Source organism: Mastigoproctus giganteus, chromosome 11 (genome assembly GCF_048544385.1).
Source record: "Mastigoproctus giganteus isolate SK-2022 chromosome 11, ASM4854438v1, whole genome shotgun sequence".
NCBI lineage: Eukaryota > Metazoa > Arthropoda > Arachnida > Uropygi > Thelyphonidae > Mastigoproctus > Mastigoproctus giganteus.
The window spans coordinates 31,769,900-31,791,825 of NC_143585.1; the positions used below are offsets into that span (position 1 = coordinate 31,769,900).

General features: G+C 36.1%; 1 protein-coding gene across 4 annotated transcripts in view; it reads right to left on the reverse strand.

Moving 5' to 3' along the window:
• LOC150077869 (transmembrane and coiled-coil domains protein 2-like) overlaps positions 1 to 21,926 on the reverse strand; it is a 127,490-nt gene that overhangs the window by 72,737 nt on the left and 32,827 nt on the right. For all 4 annotated transcript variants that reach the window (XR_016547650.1, XM_090385418.1, XM_090385420.1 and 1 more), the window contains exons 6-8: positions 20,596 to 20,678; positions 19,006 to 19,089; positions 2,237 to 2,309 (exon numbers count right to left, since the gene is read on the reverse strand). Coding sequence is in view for 3 of the 4 variants with exons in the window: in XM_090385418.1 (XP_090241544.1) it covers positions 2,237 to 2,309; positions 19,006 to 19,089; positions 20,596 to 20,678 (240 nt within the window). In the remaining variant the exon portion in view is untranslated. The remainder of the gene's footprint in view (positions 1 to 2,236; positions 2,310 to 19,005; positions 19,090 to 20,595; positions 20,679 to 21,926) is intronic.

Genomic DNA, 21,926 nt, shown 5'->3' on the forward strand with positions numbered 1-21,926 from the left:
GAGATTTTAAGCCAGAGAAGATCAAAGAGAGGAGATTCCAAATTGCCAAAGTGAGAGGTCCTTTAGGCACTTCAGATCACAACTTGGTGATTGTCTCTTCTCCAATGGAACCTTTTATCCCATGGCTATTTCCAACCTCGTGTTGTTTGGCAAGTCTCTGAAAGGGAATATCAGAACGGATACATGCACAAGTACCACCTTTGAGGCGAAAGGAATCATACAGCGAATAATTTGGGCATCTGAAATGAGCAGTAGTTGAATCAACTGATAACTGATATTCTGTCAGAAAAAATACATGGGGTTTGGCAAAGTGCAAGTTGAAATGGACATCATTGAGATTAGAATTGAGACCACGTATATTTGTGAAATGAATTAGGAAGTGCTTGGGAGGTTTAGATCTTTTCGGAGATTATCTTGCTCTATTAGTTGACAATTCATAGTGTATTCAATAGTAAGAAAAAGTGGGTGGGACATGCTGTATGAAGTAATGAAATTTTTGGATATGGCATACACATGGTAAGAATATACCCAGATCCTTGACATAACATGGCCTCGACAATGCTCCCCCGCATACACACTACCCGGACTCCCTCCAGTCACTATCTGACAGAGTAGAGGTAGCAAGATTATACACTAGCTGATCTGGAAGCCTCCTAGAGAGTTACCAATAGGTTTGGTCTGGTGTACTAACTAGCGGCCATCCTGTGAACACTGTTTTAGAGCTGTACCCTTGAAATGTAAGGAATATTGGATCTTGCCGCGATGTTCATCATAACCTCAAAAGTCATCAATCATACTGCATGATGGAAGAGATAGGGAAGGGTTGACTGGAACTTAGCTCTAGAGACTAAACATGGGTTCGACCACTTCAAGCCTCCAATAAGCAAAGTGGTGGTATTGCACCGGTTGATGAGAGTCATCTACCACCTAGATTAAAACCTACACCATTCTGTGTAAATATCATGCAATGCAATGACTTGTAATTTTACTTTTCTCGCCAAACAACCTAAAGGTGCTGGCAGGAGAAAAGTCTGCTGCCTTGAATTCCAAAAAAGGACAGGACAGGTATACCACAATGTTTTACAAAACAAACTACAAATATGAATGTATAACAGTAAACCTAAAAAGACTTAAAGGAAAATCCAGCAATGAGCAACCCAACCTTCCCAAAGACTATAATCTCTGTATATCTCAAGCAAAACCTAAAGATTTAATGAAAATGTGCCAAGATTTGACAATAACAAAGGAGTATCATAAATTCTATTTAAAAGTAATAGCATCAGTAGAAATAAGGGATATTACCAGCACTGGATTTAAGTGAAGAATCTGAATATGAATATGTTGAAAATTAATTTATACCAACTTGTATGTTCTTGTAATTAAACCTGTGTTATTAATATATTTTTCATTTATTTATATGTACATGTGATTCTTCTAATTAATAAATTATTCATTTCTGACCAACAAAAATGTGTTCAAATTTTTTTTTTTTTCACATTTTCAATTCTTTATGAATCTGACAAACTTTCAAACTTCACAATGCTAAAATCGCAAAAGTCCTTTTTAAGCCCATACATAATAGGAATCTTAAATTACCAATATGGATTAAAAACAGCATCTCTGGAAGGTACTTATAAAACAACATTTAGTTAAATAATTTAAAAACTTGATTTTTCTAAAGTCAAAGAATCTTTAAATGCATTTTTCTCAAAACGATCTTTTTGAAGATTAGTGGTTTTGGCATATGATTGATGATATAAAGTTTGGGTCAAGCTTATCCAGCTTTTTATAATTGCATAAGCCATTGCATTATATAAGAAAGGGACTGAGAAAACTTGTTTTCTCTCAATAAAATTCATCTTTGCAATAGACATTCTGTGACTTACCAACATCGTTTCTATACAATAATTCTAATTAGAACAACAACAAACACTCTATGAGCAATCCTTAATCTCATGATATTTGGTATTTTTTTTTTTTTTTTTCACCAAATTCTTTATTATCCATGTTAACAATTGCTTGAATGGTCTTCTCTAATGTGACCAATTTTAAAATAAGTAACCAACCCTTACTCTGAAAGATACCAAGTTACAGCTAGGTGGTCACAAAGTTGATGTGTGGGAAAGATGTGCATTGGTCGGTGGTGAAATATAGATCATGCGCAACCAGTAATGGATTAAATACATTAAGAGGCAATTCTTAATAATGATCAATTTAAAAAAAACATTTTCTCTACCTGCAATGCATAAAAGTTGTACTTCCCTGGAGATTTTGCTCCCCATTTTCAGTATGTCCTTCTTCAATAAATTCTGAAAATGTAATAATATTAAATCAATATCTCAGGAATATACTTAGCAAAGCAATCACTGCAAATGCTAAGTACTCTGCTCTATTAACTAATCAATTAAATACTAATACTTTGGAGAAAGACCTTATGTGATGGTTTTCCATGGAATCTAGATTTCTACAATGAATATTACAACAGTTGATTTCGCTATTAACTAAATCACTATACGTTCAGGTAATGTTTCGAGAACCTTGCTGAAAATAATAATAATAGTAATTTGGTTTATTCTTTTTTTATTTCTGCCCTTAAAAAAACAGCCTATGTATGGTCTGAGGAATGGGTTCCAGCAAGGTTCCCAAAACATTACCTTAATAACTAAATAAGCTATCTTAATATTCACATGGTATAAGAATGGCCATTACAGAAATCTAGAGTCCATAATTAAACACTATTTACAAAGTATCATCCATTTATTTCAGGGGCACTCAACATTTTTTTTTTTTTTTTGCTTGATAGATCTGACATTTAGAGTTCTAAAAACTAAAATTATCAATTTATGTGGCTTCAAGTCCAGTAACTTTTATCCTAGCATTACCATAAAAGACCAGTTATCAGTATTAGCTGTTTCATTTGATTTTCTATGTATTTAATATTCATAATACCTGGGCTGTGAAAGCATTTAAAAGTAGTTCATATTATTGCTAAGAAGCAGCACACAGAATTAAATTATTGTATTATTTGTTTTCACTCATTATTACATATTTTATATTGTGGCAAAGTAACTGCAAGAATGTGTATTATTAACAGGGCTGACAGAATAGCAAAGAAACTGACTGTGTATAGAACAAGAGCATGAGCATTTAGAGACTGAAAATTAATCAAATAGTGATATTAGTTTTATCATTAAGTGAAAAGTGAAATTGAAATTAATTTTAGTAGTAGTGGTGTGGATGGGTCAGGTCTGATTGGGAAGGCTAACCTGGGACTTGTTTGTCTTTTTTTTGGTTTTTAGGAGCATTGGCAACTAAGGCTATATTGCTCCGGGGATATGCGGTGGTCATTCCCTGACCTTTCCGCATCCTCCGTATTTGGTGGGCATGGGCTCGAACCCTGGTCTAATCAAGAAGCGTGTGCTACGCACTGCTGCTCCTGCCCACCTGGCTACGGAGTTAGTTAATAACTTAACTAATGGGTGAATTTTCATAAATTTTATATTTGGCTCTTTTAGAAAAAATTGTCAAACTGTCCCAAATATCATTAAAATCAGATAACTAGAAATCGAGCAATTATTATTTCTTTATCTACCCATCCACATGTAATAGCTTTACTCTGAATGGATGGATTTCATGAAATTTTATATATGGCTCTTTTAGAACTATTTGTCAGTTTCATAAATTTCATTAAAATTGGATCAAAAGAAATCTGGAAATTATTTCTTTTCCTTTTTTTTCTTTTATATATATCATATAAGCTATCCAAATACCATATATTGTAGTTAAAGCACTGGATGTTATGTTTGTTGCCATGTACTAAATGGAAGAGTATGTCCTTCTTCAATAAATTGTAATATGTCATATGCACAGAAACAAAATGTTTTTAGATTTTTCTGGAATTCAATATCATTAATTAAAAAAAATGTTACATTTGCCACAGTGTGAAAATTGCATTCTTTTTGGATGGAGGAGAAGAACCTCACATAAGGTACATAAAGTGAATTTTAAGTTATTGCCCGAAGGTTTTGCCATATATTTTCAAATGCAAGTATATACACAATTATTTTATATATTTATACAGTTCCAGACATACACAATACCACAAATTATAGGAAATGAATATCTATAATTTCAACTTCACAAAATATTCACTCAAACTAAAAAATAAAGTAATTTTAACAGGAATAATAGAATTATTTTCTTTTTATGTTTTAACTTTCAGATGATATTCAATCAACTGATGAAAGTTAATTAGGAGCTTTATTTCCAGAAAAATATTCATAGCCTTCATCTTCTTCTAATGCTAATTATCACTGTAAAAACTCAGATGTATTTGCCTTTATATAAAAAATTTGTACAAAAACAAATATAATAACAATCAGATCAATTTGAATGTCCTCTTCAAAAGTAAGTTACTGTAAAGGCATATGTTACTTTGTATTAAGGTCAAATAAATTTCTTTTATTAGCTTGTGCCTTCTTGTCACCTTAATGCACACAGAATCAAAATATTTCATAACCAACCAAATAATACATACAGTTCACAACTAAACCAAAACTAATGTAATGACCACATACAAATAAAAACCATACTTATCACTTTTCCATCTGCTTGTCAGCTGTTTTTCCTCTTTACAAAAATCATGTCAAAATAAGCATGATACCAAGGATTGTAATCCATGCCATGTGCTAATGTTGTAAAGATATTTATGTAGCAGAGAAACATAACATGTCAAGAGATAGACAATTTGCTAATGCAAGGATTACAAACAACAATTAAGGATACATTTTAAGGAAAGAAAGCCTGCACGAGAAGCATGCAAAAGTTCGATGAAATTTATAGGTAAAAGTACTTTGCCGTAATGGCATTTGTATTGTTGCTTGCTCGGTAAACAGACTGTGGGTGTTATCGGTCTGGAATAGAAGTTGAATCCCACAGGAGCTTGAAACCCTCTCGAAGTGTAGGGAGGTAACCTGACCTTTTTTTCTTTTGAATCACTAATTGAATTAACTAATTGAATCACGAACAGAGTCATATTGGAAGTTCTGGCATCGTAAAAAATGTTTGTGATGTAGTTTCACCGGTAAACTTTGTCGAAGTTTGCAGTGCTTCTCATGTGGGCTTCCTTTGCCTTTTTTTTTTTTTTTTAATAAACAATTTATCCACTAGTCCACCAGTGTTTCTAAAGAAAAAAGATCTGGAGGGTTTCAATCTCCCATTGGATTCAATTTCTACATTTGCAATAAGTACTCTACAAGTAATAATAAAGTCATAATACAAAGTTGATTTCATCTCGCATATAACAAACCCATTCCAATAGAGCAACCAATGTAGTTAGCCATTCATGCCAACATATGTGTTGGCACAAGGTGGATGCTCATCCCATCTTAATAAGTTTATAGTGTGGGCCATTGAAATTATAAAAATATTATGATTAACATTTTAACTTATCCTGCAGATTCCTTATTCATTATTTTCAATTTCTAGGATTTTCAGTGGCACTATAATAAACAGCATTACCAGCGGAAGCTACTAAGTAGCAATGCCATTTTTGTTATTTACAGTATTAATTAATATGGCAGTAGTTTTTTTTTTTTTTTTTTTTTTTAACTTCTTGAATTTCATAATCTAACTGATTGAACATACTGATTTTCATACACCATCAACATCCAAGCTTGAATATGAAGGAATTTTTTTTCTCTAGTCATAAATGTTATTAGTATTAGCAGTGGCAAATGATGGAAGAAGCAAGCTTATACAGCATCAGCCAAAAAAAGATTAAAAAAAATCCATTTTTCCTATCCATCTTCTCCAATAGTTTGTCTAGTTCTTCCTTGAATTTATTCAAACCACAAAAATTAATTATCTTGAGGGTGCGCATTTGCGCATGCGCACGCACACACGCACACTCACTCACTCAAACAAACAAGTCAATTTTTTATAAAAACATATTTTTGTATTTCCTCACTTCTAATAACTTTCCTAAAATAACAACACTAAAATAAAAATCAAAAATGAGTATTGCACACACAAACAACCTTCTCAAAGAAAAAATGAAAGGAAAATGCTACGCTCTTTCCAATATGCCGCTCGGTGCAGTTGCATTACTATGTGCTCCGTGTATGCTATCGGTTAGTGAATAATATCCTCTAGAAATGTTACAAGCGTGGTAACTGCATGTTCCTAATGATACGAGCTACAAGTGGAAATTCTTGTAGAAGTCCTTAATAAAGTAACTAGAGGAAATTCTTAATAAAGTAACTAATTATTAATAATATTTGTATTAATAGCATTCTGGAAGGATATAGTGCCACATAAAGCCATCTGATCTAGTTTAAGAGCCATAGTTTATAACCTTTACCAAATGAGCTCCTAAACACTACAGCCTAAATAAGTGGAATTAAGAGGCAATCCCATCCCTAGAGACTACTCTCTTAATCCCTTACTTTCTACACCAGAACTTAATAGCCAGTTAAAACAACAGAAACTTCTTGCCAAGATATACTGTACATAAACCTTTTAAGTGACAACACAGGATCACGATACTCGCAGTAACTCCTGGGATATGTGAACTCTGCCACATTTCAGCAGATGAAACCTTAATATGTAGAAAATCTAAGCACAGGATTTGCCGATTATGCTCAGGATATTCAAGCCTCTCACAACTGTCACTGATCAAGAGAAAAGCATTTCTGAGAAATGCTTTTCTGCACAGTTCTTGCAGAAAAGCATTTCTGAGAAATGCTTTTCTGCAAGAACTGTGAGAACTGCCAATAAGAAGGCTGATTCTCCCCTGCAGAGAGAAACAAATGTGGCGATAGAAGAATTCAATTCATAGGAACAAGCCAGTTCTCTGATTCCTCACTCTGCCATTGATGTGCAACACAATAATGACTTGGGGAACTATAAAGAGAGTATTATTTATAAAAATATTAAAAATAACAGGAAAGATGATGAAAATGATGATCGCCATAACCAGACAAATGAATCTTTGAAAGATTGACGTTGTAGAGCGAATATCATCTTTTAAGGGCACAAAAGGTGATATAGTTGTACACGTTGGCACTAATAATATTAAGAGTAGGAGACCGGCAGAATTACTTAACAAGTACAGGTCACTGCTGAACAAAAGCCGAGAATTAGGGTTGAATTTGAAAGTGTCTGCAATTCTGCCCAGACACGATAGGAGGGAGTATATGATGAGAGCCTTGTCGATCAATTCGGCCCTGGAAAGATTGTGCAAGGCCAAAGGGGTAAAATTTTTTTCAGCCTGGACTGTACTTGTTAACAGGAGACATTGCTTCTACAGGGATGGGATACACTTAAATAGAAAGGGTGCAAGAATATTTGCTAATGCTATGGAGGCAGAGGCAGTGTTAGGTGGGTCGGAAAACTGCTAGCTTGGGGGGAGACAAAGACCAATAGATTGACAGTAGCCACTGGCAGAGGTGAAAGAGATTCTTGCACTGCTTCTATTAGAATGAGCAGAAGCCTGAAAAACAAGATGCATGGTATTTCAGAGACTGCTGGGAGCCATTGCAGTACAAGTAAACACATGGGTTGTGTTAGGGTAGCTAAGAATAGAAACAGGTGCAGGTATACTTGTGTGTACACCAATGCTAGGAGTTTAGTAAATAAATTTGATGAATTTGAGGTATTGCTCAAAACATCAAAGGCAGATATTGTTGGGATATCAGAGACGTGGTGTCACACAGATATAAGGGATGCAGAACTGCAATTTGGGGAGTACAATGTCTACAGAAAGGATAGACAGGGGGGAGGGGTTATGCTATTAGTTAAGAAACACATAAAAACCAAGGAAGTGAAGCCAGTCGACATCGCTGGACAGTGCAGTGTTGAGTCAGTTTGGTGTGACATAAGCATTGGGAGATCAAAATTGAGAGTAGGAGTGTGCTATAGGCCTAATGACTCTAATGAGTATAATAAGGAACTGTACAGGGAAATAGAGTGGGCCAGTAAATCAGAGAGTCTTATAATGGGAGATTTTAATTTCCCAGATATTGACTGGAATTTGGGGGCTGGTTACTCACGGCACTAGCAGGGCTTTTGTGGATTTATTGGATGATTGTTTTCTACATCAGCATGTTCGGGAGGCAACTAGAGGGAGTAATACTCTTGATTTGATTATCAGCAGTGATTCTTCATGCATTAAGAATCTGCAGATAAATGAACCACAAGGTGGCAGTGATCACAGTGTGCTGAAGTGGGATTTACTCAAAGAGGTAACTACCATTAGGGGTAAAGGGAAGGGTTATTGCTTCCGTAAAGGCGACTACGATGGACTGAGACAGTATTTAAATTCTATACAGTGGGACCAACTGATGATGTTACCAACAGCAAATTCAAAATGGGAAGCATTCAAAGAACTTATCTTGGAAGCTACTAGGCTTTACATACCAACTAAGAAATATTGTTCAAGGTTTAGGCCAAAATGGATGTCAGATGAACTAATGAGGCATATGGCAGAGAAGAAAAATGCATGGGATACTTACAAATTAACACATGACACAGAAGCCTATGATAGATACAAGCTGATATGCAACCAAGTTACAAAGGAGGTTAGGCAGGCGAAGGCAGATTACGAGAAATCCTTGGCAAGGGATGCAAAGAAAAACAGCAAAGAGTTCTTTACTTATGTAAACTCTAGAAGGAAGGGGATGAATCAGATTGGTCCACTTGATATTGATGGGTCAACTGTTGATGATCCTGCTCAGGTAGCTAACAAACTAAATGAATATTTTGCATCGACATTCACACATGAGGAGTTATTCAGCAAGGGGAATTCCAGAGGTGTATACAACTCTAGCAGTAAGCTACAGAATCTTGAAATAACTGGGAGTAAAGTGGAGGAGAAACTGTTGAAGATAAACACAAGAAAGGCACCCGGGGTGGATGGGATCTATCCAGTTATATTAAAGGAGGCAGCAAAGGAAGTAAGCAAACCCTTAGCCATAATTATGAGAGCTTCCTTGGACTCGGGGGAGGTACCCATAGACTGGAAATGTGCAAATGTGACCCCAATTCACAAAGGAGGATCAAAGGCTGACACAAGTAATTATAGACCTGTGAGCTTAACTTCTGTTCCAGGAAAATTAATGGAGGCACTGGTTAAAGAAGCACTGCAGGATCATTTAGACAAGACTTCAGTTATAGCTCAGACACAGCATGGTTTTGTTAAGGGGAAGTCTTGCCTGACCAACTTGATTGGATACTATGATGCAGTCACAAAAGAACTGGATGCAGGGAATAACTTTGATATTATATACTTGGATCTTAGAAAGGCTTTTGATACTGTTGCACATGGAAGACTGCTACACAAATTGGAGCAGTGTGACATTGGAGGCAAATTGCTGCTATGGATAAAGGGGTGGTTGAGGGGGAGAAGACAGAGAGTGGTAATCAATGGACACTGCTCATCGTGGACTAATGTTATTAGAGGAGTCCCTCAGGGCTCAGTGTTGGGTCCATTATTGTTTTCTGTATTTATAAATAATATTGATGATGGTATATCAAGCTTAATGTCCAAGTTTGCAGACGATACAAAGGTTGGCAGGGTTGTCAAGGACACTACTGACACTATGCTGCTGCAACAGGATCTGGAAAGGTTGAGCAGATGGGCTGAGAGGTGGCAAATGAAGTTTAACATTGACAAATGTAAAGTACTATACATGGGAAACAGCAACCCCAGAGAAACGTATCAACTCTGTGGTACTACACTGACAGTGGTAGAGAATGAAAGGGACTTGGGGGTGGTTGTGCAGGCAGATATGAAGTTCTCTGAGCAGTGCAGATGGGCTGCAAGAGTAGCTCATGGAGTATTGTCAATGATATACAGGAATTTTTCCAGCAGGGATAAGGAGGTGATTATTCCATAAGGCAATGGTCAGGCCACACCTAGAGTACTGTATACAGGTCTGGAGGCCTCATTTCAAGAAGGATGTAGAGCTGCTGGAACGAGTACAGAGAAGGGCAACAAGATTAGTGAATGGAACAAAGGGGTGCTCTTACGAAGAAAGGCTTAAGTTTTGCAAATTACAGTGTCTGGAGACTAGGCACCAGCGAGGTGATCTGATAGAGGTGTATAAAGCCTTGAATGGTTTAAGCATGCTCAATGCTGATGGGATTCTTCCTCTAGCTCAGAAAAATCACCTGAGAGGGCATAAATTCAAATTGAGGAAAGACAGATGTAGGATAGACGTGCGGAAATTTGCCTTTAGCCAGCGGGTGGTTGGTTGGTGGAACAGACTTCCATCCCTTGTGGTGGAGGTTGATAGCCTAAATAAGTTTAAGGCTCAGCTGGACAGGTATTTTGAACGAACAGAGGGGTGAAGTGGAAGTGGGTTTTTTTTTCTTTTTTTTTGGCTGATGCTGCATAAGCTTGCTTTCTTGCATCAAATGCCTCTACTAATGCTAATGCTAATGCTAATGATGGTAGTGGAAAACTTGCGAGTTCAAGAACACTACCTGATACTGATATTTTAAACATATTTGGTTGTGATATCTGTTCAGAGGGCTGTTAACATGCTTCTCGTCCTCTATGGGTACAGGAAGATTTCCCCCCCCCCCAAATGCTGTGGATGAACAAACAGATGCTTTATATCTGTGTCTTTAAGAGCATGCTTAATAGTGTTTCAGCCAAAGAATTCATTGAATTTCTCAAACCAGTTGCTATGCAAGCTGAAGAATATGTGCAGAATTTTGAAAAAAAATTCTCAGAATTTCATGCACAGAATGAGGAAATAAGAAATAAAATCAGCTTATTAAATAGCCAGATGACTGATCTGAAGTACTGCATTATGCTATGGGATAAACCCACTTACAGAACAATGCCCCAAGTGCCTCAAACTCCAAAACCAGGACATAAAGATGTTGAAGCTATATCTAATAGATTCGAAGAAGAAGATGCTGAGGCACATACACCCTTCTCAGCTACTACTCCTGACGATGAAGGGGGCCACAGAAAAATGACGCATTTTTAAATGTACTTTCCATTACCACCTAACAACAGAAGAGCGAAACAGGAAACTTCATGGAGCAACTTCGTAGGAAAGACAATCATGAGCAGCATCCCCCTTCCCCGATGGACTCATTCATGAGAAACTGAGGGATTCTACCCAAACCTCTCCATATTCATTACCACATGATCTCTCTCTCTCTCTCTCTCTCTCCATCCTCTACTCTGAAAATACGTGAGGCTGAATTTGTATGCCCTGAAAAGTAGCACTAGACCAGCATATGTAGAAATTACATCAAACATTAACAGATACTCAGGAAAACCTCCTCCCAAAAGATCCAAAGAAGTCACAGGAACAGAACCTGCCAAGAGCTACCAACCTACAATAACAAAACTCAGAAATGGGGTCCTCACTCTCAGAATGGGATAATGATTAGGCTGCTAAAATATATCACAACTGCAACCCAGCCCCAAACAACGCAAGAGATTACCATTCTACAGGGATCACGTCCGCATTGACATGCAAAGACTGTAAGCCAACAAACAAAAGAATAGAGAACATCGATCTCAAATCCAACTCTCAAGAAACTGACCTAATTTTAAAACTATCGGAACCAATATCCACAATTCAGCAAGATGCAAATTGCAAACACTGGAATTAAGGACAAGCGGACTTGTAACGTCTTCATTAATAGGCTGTTCCCTGCTACCACAGTTGGGGTGGTTAAAAACCTTCTTGCTGCAATCAAATTTAATGGTAAGTCACCAAACTCTCCACAAAACATCTCACCTATGCCTCCTTTAAGATCAATGTAGTCGCAACAAACTCCGAAGCACTCTTCAGTCATGAAATCTCGCCAGCCAGAGTTCTTGTAATGCTATTTTGGTCACAGAGTGCAGCGATATACACGAAGAAGTAAAAAGGATTTCCACCAATGGTACCATGAATCAAAGCAATCACAGATGCCGTAACCAGAAGCACAGACACAGAACACCAATATGCTGATTCCTGTGCTCGTCTTCTCTAGATACACCCTGCAGAACCAAGTAGTGCCGTGTCAGAGACCACCTGTTCACATCAAAGTACCTAGTAGAGTAACTGCATGCACCATTTTCTATCAGAATGTGTAGTCTTAGGAACAAGCTTGACACCATGGAGCAAATTTTGCTCCCAGGGTACTTTGACCTGCTTGCCATCACTGAAACCAGGCTCAATGATGATCAGGAATTCATAATGGTAGCTACTCCAGTCAGTTATGAGGTCATATTCACATCTCAGATTGCACACAAGAGTAAAGGCACAGCAATATTTTACAAGAAATCTGCATTCAAGCTATTGGAGACTAAATCCAGCAACTCGCCCATTTCCAAAGCAATCCTCATTACATTAGGACACAACTTCATGAAGTTTGACATGTGTGGTGTACATACCCCAAAGCCTCCCCAGCAAGAATGCACATTTACTAGATCCGTCACTGCAGAAGTCCCTCAAGGAAGGGTCCTCTCTGGCCTTCTGTTTCCATTTGTCATCTCCCCACTGGTTGCATACACTCTGTCTACTGAGCTATGCCGATTATATCAAATACTCCCATCATCCTCAGTCAAGACCCAGGTTGGGTAAAAGTGGAAATTACACTTACTGGTCGCATCCTGCTCCTTTGGCAGCGCCCTCATCCCAATTGGTCCAGCCATTGTGATCTAGGGGTTGGGTTTGACTCCAAACTTCAATTTAATGCCCACTTAGACATGCTCCTCACACATGCTTCTAGACTTGTGGATAGCAAAGCAAAATCGCCTACATATCACTGACAAAAAAACAACTGTGAAGTACATTAGAACAGTTATCTTTCCACCTTTACTCTATGCTGTCAAAATTTGGGCCTCAGTGGCATCATCAATAAAGAAATCGCTCTTTGCATCATCAGAATACTGGCTCCTAAAGGGGACCAACAGGAAGCACAGCCTTAGTTCTGCTTCGCAACACACAGCTTGCTGACTCTCTCAGGATTCCACAGCTTCTCACCTTAATTGACAATCAATGTCTTTTAGCAACAGTCAAGATAATAACAGCATAGCTGTAACACCTTCATTCTGGGATGCCTGTCACTGGAGGATTCCCCCTGCTGCTCTAAGGGCCAAACTCCACCAGTGTTCAACATGTTCCTCCCTCGGCAGATGCTTAAGCTAGTATTAGTAGAAACAAAAGATGCAAGAAAACAAAGCTTAAAAAGCATCCATTAAAAAAAAAAAAAAAAAAAAAAAAAACTTCCCACATCATCTGGCCATCCCTTCCAATAATTTTTCAAGTTCTTCCTCGAATTTATTCAAAAAAACTACCCACTTCCACAACAACAGATGGAAATTTGTTCCAACTATCAACCACCTGATGGCTGAAAGCAAACTGACATACATCTATCCTGCAACCACCCTTTCTCAATTTGAATTTATGTCCCCTTGTGTGTGTGTGTGTGTGTGTGTGTGTGTGTGTGTGTGTGTGTGTGTGTGTGTGTGTGTGTGTGTGAGACCTGAGTAAGAGGAAGAATGTCATCAGCACTGAGCTTGCTCATTTCATTCACAGCCTTAAACACCTCAAACAGAATAATCCAAGGTGCCTGGGTTTCAGATGCTGCAATTTGCAGAACTGAATCCTTTCTTGGTAAGACCACCCTTTTGTTCCCCTCACCAATCTTGTTGCCATTCTCTACACTCATTCCAGCAGGTCTACATACTTGATAAAAAGTGAGGTCTCCACACCCATATGCAGTACTCAAGATGAAGCCTAACCATTGGAACAATACTTAGTTATACAACAGGACAATCACTTCCTTATCTCTGCTAGCAAAATTTGTGTATAATTATTGACAAAACCCCATGAACTGTCCCAGCCTATCTGCACTGCTCAGAATTTCATATCTAACTGCACAATTATCGCAAGGTCTTTTTCATTTTCTGTTACCCTGAATGTAGTACCACACAGTTGGTAAATTAATCTGGGATTACTGCTACCCACATGCAGTACCTTGCATTTGAATGTTAAACTTCAAATGCCATTTCTCAGCCCATCTGGCTAATATTTTTAGATCTTGTTTGCAGTAGCTTACCTTGATCATTATCTTTAACACCCTATCAACCTCTGTATCATCTGAAGTTTAATAAACCCAGCTTATAATAATCAAATAAATACCATCAACTTATTGTGCAGTCAATAAACACAGTACAATCAGATAAATACCATCAGCGCATTGTGCTTTTTTCACTTTTAAACTTGACAATTTCTCCTCCACACTTTTCTTTTACTTATTATAAACTTCTTTAACAATGAAATTAAGTCTTCTCCCATTGAAAACTACATTTTTATATGAATACAGATAAAAAGAACTTATTCAGCTATCTGCATGAAATTGTCTAAACTGCTCCTATTCCTCCCCTGCTTTGGGCCAATACAGTTCATTCCTTTCCTTGCTGTGTTTATATACATAAAGAAGTCTTTACTACCTTTCTTGAACCTCTTTATCAAATTCTGAATAATTTCATTCTCTCATAAGTGTTAGACAACTATAAAGGTGAAACAGTCATGGTCAGCTGAAGAAACAAAGGAGTAGACTGAAAAATACAAATGCTATTCTGAGATAAGAGATAAGAAATATCTATTTTTCATTGAAAAATTATAAAATTACAATTTAATACAAACCATAAGTTACAGCACTCAAGAATTTTGCATATTTAGATGAGTTAGTTTTACTAATAAAAAATAAACTCACTGGCAAGATGAGTTTATTTTACATTAATTATTATCATCCAATTACAAAAGTATATTGTACATTCTATATTGAACAGGGTCCCTTGATAAGCTGTAGATACCCTTTCCCCAGAAATGGGCAGGGTGAGATGTAGGCTAGATGCATCTGAAATATTCCCATTCCTTGATGTTGTTAAGAGGGGTTTCTGAAAAGTAAGGAAACACATTTTTTCTCTCAATGATGTTTGATAATACAAATTTGAAATTGCACACCAAGAAATAAGTGAATGTGCACTATTTCTCCACAAAGTCTCCAGTTTTATTGATGCACTTGTCCCAATGATAGAGCAGTTTATCAATACCAGTACTGAAGAAGTCCATGCCCACACGCAATAACCAACATCGCACCGCCTGATGAACCTCCTCATCCGGGGCGAAATGCTTTCCTGAAAGGTGTTTTTTTCAGAGGGCTGAACAAATGGAAGTCTGAAAGCGCTAAGTCTGGGCTGTAGGGGGGGGGGGATATGACAGAGTTTCCCAACAATTACGGCGCAACTACTCACGAGTGGTGTGGGCAGTGTATAGTTGTTTTGTCATGTAACAAAATCACGCCGCTTGTCAGGAATCCTGGTCATCTGCGTCGAATGTTGGCTTTCAGTTTTTCTGACATTGCACAATAAAGCTGTGCATTGATTGTTCCTCCCTTTGGAAAGAAATCCACCAACAGAATGCCATCGATCTTCAATGTCAACACGGCCCACTTTAAATTTATTGCACCAAAAATACACCTGCTTCTTTGTCATCACCTTTTCACCATACACAACAACCAGTTCACAGTGAATGTCACTTGGTGAAGACCCTTTTGATTTCAAAAAGCAAATAACTCATGAACACCTGTTTTGGACCACACTCGCATGGTAGCTGCCATTTTGCAACTGAAATCTGCTGTGAGGTGACACTACCGCAACACTGCACTGGCGGTCTTTTTCAATGTTATCTATCTGTTCACCGCATTTCACCTCATTCCATTTCATTATTATTAAGGGAAAAAAATGTGTTACCTTACTTTACGGAAACCCCTCATAAATATCTTGAAATGTTGATTAATCTGTGCTTGAATTAATTTAGTTTGAGCAATTTCTCTTGTAATCTTTAAATATCATTAGCTAAGCATAATTTACACTAGCTTGTTGTTCAGTTTCAGTACGACTAGTACATCTCATGCATATTTTTTACACATCATATAAGAATGATTATATAAAATCACTTATTCAAAAACTTTATTTTTAATTTTATTATTTATATATTTTTAAATTTTATTATTTATATATTTTTAAATTTTATTATTATTAATATTTTTTTTTAATTTTATTATTATTATATTTTTACTTTATTTTAAAAAATTTTACACTCACTGAAAGCCAGAAAATCAGATATGATGGCCTCAACAAGCCCATGTTCCCCTTTGTTAGTGTCTTTCAAAATATAATTTCAAAACTGATGCAGGAAAAACATATGAGTTCTTTCAAGAATAAGGTCATTATAACTATCAAATTCTGTCTTCTTGATAAGTAATATTTACTTAAACTGTAGGGATATTTTTCTTCTTACCAGAAAATTCACACTTTCAATGCAACAGGTACTTCTCAAAAATTAATTTATGATTTTGCTTCAAAAGTCTTTTCAAGAAACTGTGACAATGAAATTGTAGTTTTACATTAGAGATAAAAGGATTTAGGTACTTCATCCTTTCTTTGAATTAAGAAAAACTGCTTTTCAAAGTTTATATTAAATGAATGTCATGAAATAGTTGCTTCATACTATTTTTGAATTCTGATGTTCCTGGTTTGTATACTTATACTTTAGATAGTATGAATCAGAGCTGTAATACTCCAATGGAGATATATATGATTAAAATACTTATACTTTAATAAAACATTTTTTGCAAAAATAAGTCAAAAATCAAAACAATAAAAAAAAAAAAAATCTTCACACTTGAAATACTGAATATAGCATTTAATCTTGTTGCATTGGATTTTTTTTTTAAATTCTATTTTAAGTGAATTGTAAGTGATGTGTATGATCAACTCTGATCAATCCAGAATATGTGATTATTTTGGAACTCTACATATTTTATTTTCAACTAAAAATTTCATCACAAATGGAAATATTCAAAATACTGAACATCCAATAACCACATTCATAATATTACTTAAACGTCTCTACATTATCAAAAGTACTGGGACTCCAATGGAGATATATATGATTAAAATATCATTGTTGTTATTTATTAATACAGCATATTAGCACATAAGACCATATTCTACCATGTGTATTGTCTTTACAAGTGTGGGCATAGACTAATTTACATGTTGTGCAGGCTGAAAACCCAAATAACTTACAGCAAAAATCCTAGTCCCACTGCCCGAGACAGGATTACTACAGCCCAAGTGAAGAGGTCTTTAAAAAATTCCTCCAGTCTTTGATTGGATTCAAATCCACACCTTCTCTAAATGAGTAAGTGAAAAAATTCCTATGCTGTCATGAAGGATAATGCAAAATATCAATTATGCTAATGATGTAGAGGGTGTTAGTAGCACATGGGTATAAACTGAGCTGCAGAGTGCATCTCACTCAGTTTCAAGTGAAATGTCATGTGGAGCAGAGGCAACTCAAACAAAGCGCCTCTGCTCCACATGGTTGCACTCAACTAATCGGCTGTTTGAGTTCGGTAGGTTCAAATGAAGAAAAACAGGAAAAACAATACAAGACAATGTCAGATGGATTTCAGAGGCCCCCACAGACTACTGTACAATCAATCATGAGCCATTTATGAGAATGAAGGCAAAAGGAGAGACAAAAGGTGAACAGCAGCCAACCACATATTTTGACAAAAAAAGAGGTTTCAAAATAGTCAAATGAATTACCAAACAAAATTGCCACTACAGCTGCAAAAAAATCATTCAGGAGTCCCAGGAGCATGCAGGAGAGGTTTTATAAGTATGATTATCATTTTCAAGGTACTGCACTGGAACATTATTCATGAATGAGTTAGTGCTCAAACTCATGATCACAAAAGTCAATGCTCAGCAACAGTTACAATTGTGACATGTAGAGGAGCGAAAATGCATTCTCGGGAATGGTGAATCAAAGTATAAGCTGTTTCAATCTGCTGGAATAATCTGTATATGATAACAGCCAAGAGACTACATCTTTATGGACTGCATTAATCCATAAAGAGCAATGAAAGTAATGATGGTACGGGGATGGTGCTCATGTTATGGTGTTGGAGCAATGATTTTTGTAGTAGTACAATAAATGGATTGTCCTCTGTGATATACTACATAATGCTGCAATTCCTGCGTAAACAGAATTTTATGATGAATGGCCATACACATTTCAGCAGGACAATATTCCATGACTGCATTAATCCATAAAGAGCAATGAAAGTAATGATGGTACGGGGATGGTGCTCATGTTATGGTGTTGGAGCAATGATTTTTGTAGATAGTACAATAAATGGATTGTCCTCTGTGATATACTACATAATGCTGCAATTCCTGCGTAAACAGAATTTTATGATGAATGGCCATACACATTTCAGCAGGACAATATTCCATGACTGCATTAATCCATAAAGAGCAATGAAAGTAATGATGGTACGGGGATGGTGCTCATGTTATGGTGTTGGAGCAATGATTTTTGTAGATAGTACAATAAATGGATTGTCCTCTGTGATATACTACATAATGCTGCAATTCCTGCGTAAACAGAATTTTATGATGAATGGCCATACACATTTCAGCAGGACAATATTCCATGCCACAATAAGCAACACATGATGGCCTGCTTTGAAGAGATCAATATACTATAACTGGAGTGGCAAACTCAAAACTCTGACCGTAACCTCATCAAACATTTATGAGATGAACTGAATAGATGTGTGCAAAACTGACAATGGCTCTCTGCTTTACTGTTTGACTTCACAAACTACATAAAATGATTTCCTGAGTGAGGAATGGCAAAATATTTCTATTTAAACTTGCCAAAAATTGGTGAAGTGTGCCATATAGCCTATCTGCTGTATTGAAGTCCTAAGATGGGCTTTACATTATTATTAAAATAGTGTTTTATAGTACCTTATAAGAATATCTCTTGGTGTCTCTCAATACGTTTGATAATATAGTGTGTAGGGCCAATGAAGACTTTGCTTGGCTCAAAGTTTATATTCATAAATGCTTCTCAGTAAAGTAATACACCTTATTAAGTATGTTAGTAACTCACTCCTTACCTCCATCAGCCCTCTTTGTTTTATCTATAGTCTGGTCTTTGCCTGTGCAGACAGTGGTCACCCCATTAGTGAGCACAGATTGCACTAATAAATGAAATGCACTATTTAGAAAACAGATGAAATCAATGATTTCAATAATTATAATACTATAATAATTGCAGCACACATTTACTAATATGATGTAGTAATAACCCTTGATATAAATAATACTGTGTCATCAGAGTAATGTAAAATCAATGAAAAAGATTACAGGCAACATGCTGGTATACATGCATACACATATAACCTTAACTCTTGAGTGTCAGTACTGAGCATCTCAAGAGATTTTGCTACCGGCTCAGTGCATTCCCAAGAAAGTTATTTTTTGTAAAAAAAAAACACCACTTGTTCTAGGATTTTAACAAAAAATATTATAGCGCTAACAAGATTTTTCTAGATTGAAAACTATCTTTTATAAAAAAATTTCAGAACACATGCAATGTTTAAGAAAAGGTAATATATTAACAGTTTTCACAATTAATTTAAATGCCATAAATAACATTATAAATATAATATTAATTATGTAACATGGTGAAACTGACTTCGATATTTAAATTATTATTAGCATTAGTATGCTAACACAGCAAATCTAACAGATTCCTTGGCCCCACAATGGCCCAGTATTTCACTGGTTCCAGCAATAACAGAATGTAAACAGCAATTCACATCACAAATAGCCACTCTTCTGTAATGACATCAGCTAACCCTAGTACCCAGGGATCTCTCACTTTCAAAGGTTCACAGCCAAGTCAATGTAACTCCCCACATTAGGCACCCCAAAACTCCAGCACAACAGAGTTTCTACCCTAATCAATCATAAGCCCAAAAATCTTCTTGACTATGGGCATCCAGACTCTTTGCTTTCTTAAGGAAGGCCTGAAAGTGTCAAACTGAAAGACAGTCTTTTTTAATTGTAACCTACAGTTACTGTAAATTTAAATCTTTATCCAAGTTATTGTAAGCTTAGTTGAGTAATTTATTATTTTTACACCAAACTTTTTTTTTTTTTTTTTGTTACTTTCCTCATATACAATTTTTTTTCCAAAACAAGATTTTTGCTGGAAAACCAAGGTTTAGATAATGGAGAGGTGGAGTGAGTGAGAAAAAAAAAATGATTACATTACATTCCTATAGGAATAATTTTTATAATGCAATCAGAACATATATTAAGAACAGAAGATTTAAAATCATGAAAAATGGAACAAAATCATGCAAATCATGATACTCTTTGTGTGCTATTCTAAGGCAAATGATCTGTGGCTAAGAATGACCATGAGAGAAAGGGAAGAGATGTTCACCATAGAAAAATCACTTAGTTTTACTGAGGATTATAACTATTTTTAAAAATTATAATTTTTAAAACAATTTTTAAAGTAACAATTTTTGTATTGCCAGTTTACACAATTATTTGCACAAAATACTGACAATATGCAGGTCTCGCAAATGAGAAAACTTCTTTTACAAATAAACAGCTTTATCACCATTCAACTTATTTATAACTTCTCTACAAATGATAGAAAGAAAGTTACACAGATGTTATTAAATACTTACTATCTGATGAACTGATAATTTCATTACTTCCAAAACGATTCTTGAAAAGATGTGCAAACTCCCTTGGCTTTGACATTACAGTTCTGATATAAAAAAAAGGACAAAATAAAATTTTAATTTTTATACAAACTACACTTACTCTATAAATTCTATTGTATATGAATGAAGGTGCCCATTCTTCTTCAGTAATGCATATGCATTGCTTTTACAAGGGCTGTTCAATAACGAATGATCATTTACCTACCAGAATAGCAGAAAATCCCAGCCACACAGTCAACACACTTGATCTTTTTCTCACAAAGCCCTTCTAAGCAAACGGTCAAGGTGAGTAGTCCTCTAGGCACCTCAGATCACAACTTGGTGATGATCTCCTCCAATGAAACCTTTCTCTTGTGGCCACTCTCAACCTCATGTTGTTTGGCATTACACAAATGCAAAATGCGTTGATCCGCAAGATTTATTTTCCTTGGACAGATTACTATTTCAAATCTTCTGATGTCAACATTTGCTCAGATTGTGTCAGTGAAATTATTCTTGTAAGGATTAAATCCATTATTCCACACTCCACCTTAAAATCTCGTCCTTTATCTAAACCTTGGTTTTCCAATAAATGTTTTAAAGCTGTTCAAGATAAGAATGTTGCATATCTTGATTGGCTTGTATCCAAATCTCCAGGTTTATTTTCTGATTACACCAAAGCTTTGCAACAATTAAAGTAAAGCAGTTATTAATCAGTCCAAACTAGATTTCAAACAGACTAAAAATAGAAAACTTGCTTCTTGTTCAAATAGTAGTCGAGCATTCTGGTCTCTTGCCAAAAGCTATTGGCTGCAACTTTTTCCCGCCTCTGTCAAAACCAGATGGTCCTATTGCCACTTCAGCCAAAGATAAAGCTGACCTGCTAACGTCCTACTTTTCTTTTAACTCGTGTATTGATGATCTTGGTTAACCACCTCCTACCATTCCCAGTACACTTCATTCAATGTATCCTGTGGTCATCCTTCAAAAGGATGTCAGAAGGGATTTGAACAATTTTGATGCTAAGAAAGCTGCAGATCCTTTTTAAGTTTATTCCAAAGGTGTTTTCCTTTCTGTTTGGAAATTTGCTCATATCCAGCCAGTTCCTAAAAAGGGTGACAAATCTAGCCATCCAATTATTGTCCACTGCACTTATACTTCTACTCTTTCTAAAGTAATGGAGAAATCAATTAACTGCCAACTCTTCAACTATCTAGAAACCTTCCATCTGATCAATGATCACCAGTATGGATTCCCTCAGTGTTGATCCACTGATTCTGGCTTATGTTACCCATATATGGACAAATTCAATG